This window comes from Nicotiana attenuata, chromosome 2, assembly GCF_001879085.1.
Source record: "Nicotiana attenuata strain UT chromosome 2, NIATTr2, whole genome shotgun sequence".
NCBI lineage: Eukaryota > Viridiplantae > Streptophyta > Magnoliopsida > Solanales > Solanaceae > Nicotiana > Nicotiana attenuata.
The window spans coordinates 33,842,024-33,851,051 of record NC_031990.1 but is presented as its reverse complement, the minus strand read 5'-3'; the positions used below and the strand labels follow the sequence as shown (position 1 = coordinate 33,851,051).

General features: G+C 36.1%; 1 protein-coding gene across 2 annotated transcripts in view; it reads left to right on the top strand.

Moving 5' to 3' along the window:
* The window catches only part of LOC109206883 (protein farnesyltransferase subunit beta), a 9,601-nt gene extending 1,127 nt beyond the window's left edge, over positions 1-8,474 (top strand). For both annotated transcript variants that reach the window (XM_019369748.1, XM_019369756.1), the window contains exons 3-14: positions 389-494; positions 1,244-1,279; positions 1,863-1,945; positions 2,019-2,072; positions 2,678-2,729; positions 3,510-3,574; positions 4,794-4,850; positions 5,002-5,074; positions 6,102-6,188; positions 6,276-6,456; positions 7,047-7,174; positions 7,853-8,474. In XM_019369748.1, coding sequence (XP_019225293.1) covers positions 389-494; positions 1,244-1,279; positions 1,863-1,945; positions 2,019-2,072; positions 2,678-2,729; positions 3,510-3,574; positions 4,794-4,850; positions 5,002-5,074; positions 6,102-6,188; positions 6,276-6,456; positions 7,047-7,174; positions 7,853-8,089 — 1,159 coding nt within the window. In that variant the 3' untranslated portion in view covers positions 8,090-8,474. The remainder of the gene's footprint in view (positions 1-388; positions 495-1,243; positions 1,280-1,862; positions 1,946-2,018; positions 2,073-2,677; positions 2,730-3,509; positions 3,575-4,793; positions 4,851-5,001; positions 5,075-6,101; positions 6,189-6,275; positions 6,457-7,046; positions 7,175-7,852) is intronic.

The window sequence follows — 9,028 nt, the reverse complement described above, 5'->3', positions numbered from 1 at the left end:
GGGGGGAATCACGGTGGTGTTCCTGAGCCTTGCTCATACTTCAACTAATCCATTGGTACCTACTATCTCTCACTGGCACATGTGCCATCTAGCATGGGAAGAAATCACCTAATACTTTTTGACTTTGTTGGGATTCGAATGCTGGTCTACCACTTCCTATGTGCATTCCAGATTCATTAGTCCACGCCCTTGCGTCCCCTTTCCCATATCACACCACCATAATGTAAAAGTTTGGACAATGTGTTCATCAAGGTGGGATCTTGGCCTATGTTCTAGTGCAAGGGAATAGTGGCTATTATATTCTTGTAGTACTATACTGACATGGAACTGAAGGTTATTTCATTATCATCAGCTATTACTTTTGCCTTACTTAAGTTTTTCTTTCTAGTCGACCATGGCTTTGCTACTGGATACTTCATTCAATCGCTTTGTTGGGAGAATCTATTGATGCCAAACTGGAAGATGATGCAATTGACTTTCTGAGCCGTTGCGAGGTCTGTTCATTTTGGATTCTGTTGTTTAAACTATTAAATTCATCTGCTAATCAAAAGAAACTTAGAGGGTGTTTGGCTAAGCTTATAAGCTGGTCAAATTGGCTTATAAGCACTTTTTGGCTTATCTACGCGTTTGGTAAAATTAAAAGTGCTTATAAGTTAAGTGCTTATAAGCCAAAAGCCATAAGTTGGTCTCCCCCAACTTATCAAATTTCAGCTTATAAGCATTTTAGGTTTGACCAAAATATTTACTATTCTATTCCTAAAATACTTCTTTTTAAAACAAAACTCTTCGTATACTCGGTTCTTCAACTGCTTATTATTAATTTCAGCACTTTTATCCAAACACGTAACTGCTTTTTTGTTAAATCAGCTTCAACACTTTAAAGTGCTTTTCATCACCTAATGCTTATCAGCTAATCTAAATCAGCTAACCCAAACGGGCTCTTAGATTATTATATTTTGAAGGGTAGCATTATAAGTTATTGGAAGAAATGCTGATCACCTGTTTTGCAACTATCAACCTTGAGTTAAAATGGACCTTATAATTACAACTAGTTTTTTGCATAGCCTCTTGTATCCTAGGAGAGCATACTGACTAAACCAGTTGAAGTCAGCTTAGTTATCCCCTGGAAGTAACTGTCTTACTTTCTTTTTCTTACTTGCAATTCCACCTAATTTGTTTCTAGACTTCTCGTACAATAAAATGCGATAAAATCTAGTTCATGTGTTGTTTGCCATCATCACAGGATAAAGATGGTGGCTATGGCGGTGGACCTGGTCAGGCAAGTCAAATTCTCCTACTCCACTTTTACTGCCATTGTCAGATTTGAGTCAGCTGCTTTGTGCTTATTTTTATATTGACTTTGATTTTGTGATGTTTTCATTTGTATTTGATGTGCCTGCGCGTCCATGTGTTTTTTGATAAGTAATTAAAGATATTATAAATTTATGCACTAAGCCAGTGCATCAGGCATAATTACAGGTTGTGCAAACCCTCTATTGTATCTAGCATTCCATCTACATCATGTTCATAAATTTATTACTCATGTTAGTTTCGTTCTCTGGAGATGATGGTTGATTTGACTATTGTAAATATGTGAACTCTAAATAGAATTCTGTTAGGACTTATAATAAAAAGTTAGAGGGAAATAGTCGTCTGAATTGATAATTACACATCTAATTATTGGCGTTGTTCCTCGTTCATTTCTAAGTTAGCTTGAAACTCTTTTTCTGTTTCTTTAGAGTCACATATATACAGTTACAAGCTCTCTTTGTTCTGGTCAGCCTGTTTATTTTTGACAGTTCTTGTGCTTCCTGTCGTTAAGGTTCTTTGAAGTGATATTTGTAATATATTGCTTTGTTCAGATGCCTCATCTCGCAACAACTTATGCTGCAGTCAATTCACTCATAACTTTGGGCAGCCCCAAAGCTCTGTCATCAATCAATAGGTGAACAAGCTAGTCTATGTTCTTACTGGGATCTTATCCACTCTTGTTGACATTGTCTAATAATATGCCTCAGAGAAAAATTGTATACATTTTTGCTGCGAATGAAAGACACAAGTGGTGGCTTCAGGTATGATGTTTTTCTACTTGTTTACCTTTTTTTTTTTTCTGATGAAGTAAGATAATATTCTACTTGTTTACCTTATTTGATCAGCTCTGCCAATTATGTCTTCCCTTATATCTCCTTCCTAGTCTGCTATATCTATCTCCTATCCCTTTGCTGACTACCAGAAATTTATATTGTCTTTATAATCTAGGTTCTTTTCTTTCAGTCTGTAACTCATTTATCCCTTTTAAAATTGCCATCTCTCATTTTTATGTGCTAATGTGCTTTCGTTGGCGCTGATTCTCCTGATCTCAATCCGACCTTTCTAATTTGTTCAGTTTTCACTTCTTTCGAGGCGAACTAGGCTTTTGGATGAACTACCGTTGTACTAGACACTTTTACCCTGATTTGAAAATGAAGCATATATGAGAATGTAAATGTATAAAATATGTGTGTGTCTTTGTGTTGGAGTACATTTTTGACTCTTTAGATTCAAATGGATTTAATAGTCAGTTTCATCAGATGAAGAGAGACAGTTGTCTTTAACGTTTTGTTTCAATATTCAATTTCATCAATGACAACTTGCACCATCTTTGCTAATGTTCAGACTTCAATTATTTTTTCTGCAGGATGCATGATGGTGGAGAAGTGGATGTTCGTGCCTGTTATACTGCCATTTCTGTAAGTACGATCTCCTTGGTAAAGTGTCAACTTTTCCTATGATTATGCATCTGAATTCCGATGATATCATCATCATCATATTTACCGCGCTTAGATGGCCAAATATAAAAATTTTGATCGATGAATCATGCAAGCTACAGATTATTCTCAAACAAGAAAAAAAAAATCAAAAATCATGAAAGCTACAGATAGAAAAATTTTAAATAAAATTCGCAGTTCCCCCTAGCAAACATTCAAGTCATACCTCATCTACTCCTACTACAACAGCTAACCGCAATCCCAAGAAGAGTTGGGATTGGCTATGTGAAGTCATATTTGAGTCAGAAGCAGCTGACTCAAATCTGACCTAAACCCTCGATTCTGCATGTGTGAGCTTGCTCGCATTGTCTGCCCCAAGCCCGGATAAAGGAGGAAAATTGCACTAGGTTGATAACCAATGTCAAAATATCAATTCATGATGAATCCTTATCATACCTGATACCTTGTCTGCTCCTACTAAAGAGACTTGGATCTAATGAAGTACTGTCACTTAATGGCTTCTTGTGCTTATCAAGGGTCAATTTGATAAAACATGACTTTGTTTCAAAAATAAAATCTAGATTCAAATGTCTCCAAGGTTTCATCTGAAAACCCTCCTGATGCAGGCCTCTATTGCAATTTAAATAGTGAATACTTGATTGCATACACCATTATGCATGTTACATCTCAACTTTGGTCTTTTTCTTCTTATTTATCTTCGGAATAATGTGCTTTCATGTTAATTCATATATCGTGCTTTAGGTTGCAAGTATATTGAAAATTGTGGATGATGAACTGATTAATGGTGTTGGAAATTACATCCTAAGGTTGGTTTCAGCCGTGCCCTCATCTACTACAGCTTATTCAAATTACTCTTTATTTCTACCACATTTCATATTTATTGCCTTATCATTTACTGATAATATTATCTTCTATGATTTATTAAGTTGTAATTTTAATTGTCTTCCTAAAAAATGACATGATGGATGATGATTTAACATATAGAATTAAAGAGGATGGCTGAAATCCTGACCAGAAAAAAGAAAAGAAAAAAGAAAAAAAAGAGGATGGTAGAAATGGGAGCGCTGGGCAATTTGCTAAAAAAATACTTATCAAAATGAAAGGCAAGTTGTATACAGAACAGTTGTGAGCTATGTTGCTTAGATCCTCCAAAAATACTGCTGAACCCGTGTTGGTTCTTCAAATATGCACATCCAACATGCACCTGACAATATTCTTGAAGGATTGGAGCAACATTGATTGTGAGGCTAGCGATATTATATGTGAGTGATTGTTTTCCCAAAATTCCTCTCTATCCTTCAAGGTAGGGGTAAGGTCTGCGTACACACTACCCTCCCCAGACCCCATGGTGTGGGATAATACTGGGTATGTTGTTGTTGTGATTGTTTTCCCAACATAACCACTAGATAAGTGTCATGAAATGCAGATGTTAAGATGGATATGCGTGAGGCTGTACATGATTAAGTCAGATTAAAATGATCAAAACCAAGAGAAGATGCAGCTAGGTAGAACTCATAAGAGGATAGAACGAGAGCAAGTTGTTTGAAATGGTTTAATCATGTTTTACATACACCTTCAAATGTACTGGTCCATACGTACTATGTTAAAATAATTGAAGGTGCTGTAAAGGTACGAGGTAGTCAAAATCACATGTAAAAAAGTTGTTGAGAAAGGCCTACAGTCACCCAAATCCATGATATCAAGTTGAGATTAAGAAAAAATTGGATTAGTTGCGGTTATAATTACGTTTGATCTCGTGTTTGCCAGAAGTCCTTTTGCGTGGTAAGATATATGCTTATGGTAGAGACAACCTAAGATATAAAAAGCTCCTTCTTTTAAAGACAAATCATTGAATATTGGAATTATCCGAAGTAATGGAAGAATTTATTCCTAGTGTAGAAGTACAGGATAAGAAGCGGGCGGAAGCTCTTTCTTTTCCTTAATGCGCCTCATTTTGCGTTCAAATTCATTATAAGAATATATTTGCTTGGATAAGCCTTTCCTAAACTGTTATTTTTGCCTCAGTTGTCAGACTTATGAAGGTGGAATTGCTGGCGAACCAGGTTCTGAGGCTCATGGTGGGTAAGTCTCACCTGGGAGATATGCTCTTGTTTTTCAATCTAGTTTTACTCTTTTCCTTGTATTTCTCTTTCAACGTTAATTGTCATTGTAGCACTAAAACTTCTCAGCTTATGCTGTTACCGAAGCCCTTTACATATAATTCATTTTCTAGGTATACTTTCTGTGGGTTGGCCGCAATGATTCTGATTAACGAAACGAATCGATTGGACTTGCCAAGATTAATTGTAAGTTGCTTTTTTTGCTTTAGGAAGATGTTGGGGAGCGATGAGTGTTGCTAAGTTAATAATCTTGTATCTTCTCTTGTTTTCCATCTGGTTTACTGGCCTGTAACATGCCTGGACTGTCATGAAGTGCAATATTAGCATACTGTATTGTTACAGGCCTTCGCGACTGATAAAATGAAACTGAAACTAGAAAAGTGTCTTGCATTGTTTGTCTTAGTTCGTTTTCACAATGTTCCAGGTTACATTTTTATTACTTCTCATAAGAAGAAAGGGGGAATAATAAGTATGTTAAAATGAGCTGACTCTCAGCTGGCAATTGAAGAAATGGAGATCATTCTAGTACTTAAGGTGGATGCCACTGTGGTTAACTTTGGTTTTAAAATGGTAGGTTATTTTGTTTTTACAGATAAAACTAGTTATTGGATAATTATGGATAAAAAGTGAAAATAAAAAGGAAAGAAGTTTGATGCACTGGAAAAGTAAACATATGGAAAAAGTGAATTTTCTTATCAAAAAATGAAAAAAAGTGAATTAGATATTAACAGCTGCAATAATGTGCAGCGTATAGGTCGTTGTCCTTCATCCGGGACGCTGGAGTATGAGACTTTTGAATGCTTTTTATTACCAGTATATGGTGGATAGGAAGACATCTAGAGCGCAGAAGTAGCCTTCTGGCCTTTAATTTTGCTTTCAACCTTGGTTTGACCTTATATTTACTTGAGTGGTCCATTTTTAAGCCGCCGCATGGGATCCCTTTACCAGGTTCTGCCTCTGCATTCCTGGGATGGTTGGGGTTCGATTGTTAACCAATATTAGTTCCTTTTCCTTCTAACTATCTTTCATATAGTAGTACCGCTATGTGACTTTCTCTCAGTCTCGTTACTACTCTTAGTAGTTTTCTTCAGTTGCTTCTTTTGACTATTCCCAAGTTGAGTTCAATCGACCTGTTGGTGATGTGAAATTACTTAAATTTGGTTCATCTGACGGTATTGATTGGCATCAGATGCATTGTCGTTGTGTATCTTAGGATTGGGTGGTATTTAGACAAGGAATCGAAGGTGGATTTCAAGGCAGGACAAATAAATTAGTCGATGGCTGTTATTCCTTTTGGCAGGTGACTACCAGTTTTACCTTTATGTCCTGAACACTTCCATTTTGTAGTCCAAGTATTACTGAACTAAAGATGACTTTGATTGACCAGGGCGCGGTAGCTTTTCTTATACAAAGATTAAAATCGATAGTCCATGAACAACTAGGGCTGTCAAATGAACTCAGTACAGAAAGTGCTGATGATTCTTCGGAGTCAGAGTTATCTGATGAAGAAGAGCATTTGGAAGGGACATCATCTCATGTTCAGAAGACTTGCACTCTTGGACAAGAAGGTATATCAATTTGAGGAAGAATAACTCAAAGGCAAAAACAACGTAATCTTGTACGATATGCTGGTCTACCCTTTGTCGCAGTTCAAATAATTCCTTGGAATTTGAAATAAAAAAAAGGTGCAAACATCACGTGATTAAGGACTCCCAGTGGGTGGAATTGAATAAATTAAGGGTGAAAGAATATACTCCATTTTAAACTGCTTAAGTCACACCTTTGCGTTTGGGTTGTATATGAACTTGATATTTCTAAATTGGAAGGTAATTAGTAACCTATAATGCTTTCAGCTGGGCTTCTCCTTAACTGGGTATTATATGTTTCATGATCCAAACCATGGGTGCGATAAGTAGGGAAAATCAAATGGGTAATATGTTGGTTGGCCTGATTCTATTATCCATTTGACTGTGAGCCATGTGCACTGAGATGGTTTGGGAGAGCATTTCCTTGAAACTTGAAATATCCTTATCTTTTTCTTCAGATAATGTTAGGTTATCAAGCTTCTATCTTTTTCTTTTTGCCTACCCGGTCCTTTCTCTTAGGCCTAATTTATCACACTTATTTTCTAATTGCTTTTTTGTTGTTTTGGCTGCAGGACAGGAAAATGCTTCAGATCCCACAAAGATAGCAGATACTGGATATGATTTTGTCAATCGACGCATAGCTATGCGACCTGTCTTTGACAGCTTTTATCTGCAGCAATACGTTCTTCTCTGCTCCCAGGTACTTAAAATTTGAGAAAATATTTCTGAAGATCCCTACTCGCTGTCATGGCTCTTTGCATTAGTGTATGCATGTGCCCAGAAGCACAAGCTGGAAAATAAGGGATAAAAAGAGAGTATTTCAATGAAATCATAAACTTAGAGGAAGCTAGGATTTTGTCTATTAACGTCATAACATCACTGGTTTGCCTATATGTATTAGAAGCTGCTGTATGTGGAGCATGCTAGGCACCAATCCTCTTCCCTATTTTTCTTTTAAGTTCCTTTCTGATTTTGGAGCATCGCACCTTAGAGGAAGAACAATTTGAATATCATTTGTCTAATAAGTACCATTCTTTTCTTTGAACATACAAACTCAATAGCCTTTAAGAGGCACATACTATCATTTTCTTAAAATTCAGTAAGATGTTCTGTTTGATATGCTTAAAATGTGCAATTAGAACTCTATTTTCATGTACATATATTCATTCTTCAAAGGAAAAAGAAAATTAGCGGATTTAAAATATTCTATATCAGAAGCTGTGACTCACCAAACCCTTTGAAGATATTGCATTTTTGGCTTTAACAAGTGTTACATGATGCTCTGTGTTAGATTCTTTGGCAATATTATTCCTTGTTTCGATTGCTTTTTTGCTTTTATATCTTTTTTGAAGATTCTGATATCATATTGTGGATGTAGATAGATGGAGGTTTCAGAGACAAACCTGGAAAGAGTAGAGATCACTACCATACGTGTTACTGTTTAAGTGGTCTTTCAATTGCTCAGTACAGCTGGACCAACGAAGCTGATGCTCCACCATTACCCAAGGATGTATTTGGTCCTTATTCTCAAAATCTCTTGGAACAGATTCACCCACTGTACAATGTAGTGTTGGATCGGTATTATGAAGCTCGCAGATTCTTCCCATGCCTGTGAGAATATTTCACAGGATAGCTGTAGCTGGAATGTTACCACTAGTTGTTCAGAATCAGAGACTAATCTTTAATTTAGAGGCATTGGATTCAGAATGGTTGTGATCGATTATATATACAATTTTGTTTTTCGCTTATGTATACATGGTTCGAGTCAAAAGCACAGAGTTCGGGTGAACCCCCTGAACCATCTCTAGATCCGCCTCACTAAAATTGTCAGCGTGGAATTGCATATGCATGTTAAGTAGCTATTAACTACGAAGCTGGAAGCTGGTGATTAGTGATCGTAAATTTCATTTTTGGAAAGCAATCATCTGTTATCAGGCTGCAACTTTTCTCTGATAGAATTTTAATTGCAACTTCTATGTTCTATGTTCTATGTTAATTACATAAATTTTGTACTACATTGCCTGTAATCTGCGGTAGTTTTTTTTATAATATTTTGAGCAGACCAAATTGGTAATCTCTATCATAAGTAATAGAGAAAAAACGCCACTGTGTGTTCTCTTTGTAGAGTACTACCTTAATTCTAGGTGCTGGGATAGTGAGATTAGTAGTATTAGTGAGGGTGATTGGACATTAAACTAGTTCTTTAAAGGTAAAAATCTTGTATTATCCGGTAACTCGAGAAATATACAAGCCAAATTGTCAACTTATAATCTTTTTAAAGTAACTAAGGACACTTTGGTACTCAAATTTTGGATTATTAAAGGTAAAAACCTTTATGTATATTTGTGAGCTCAAACATCTTTTGTCTTTCAATGGGCAGGATATAAGCTGTCTTCCCTTTTTTGGACAAAAAAAGAGAAAGAACGAAGCAAAGCACAGTTTCTTGTTTATAAGTCATTCCTTGAACGCGAATTGCGATTTACAAGTCGCATTTGCGATATAATCACATTTAAGGAATGCGTCTTTTTGGGTATGTTAATGTTTCTTAATTATT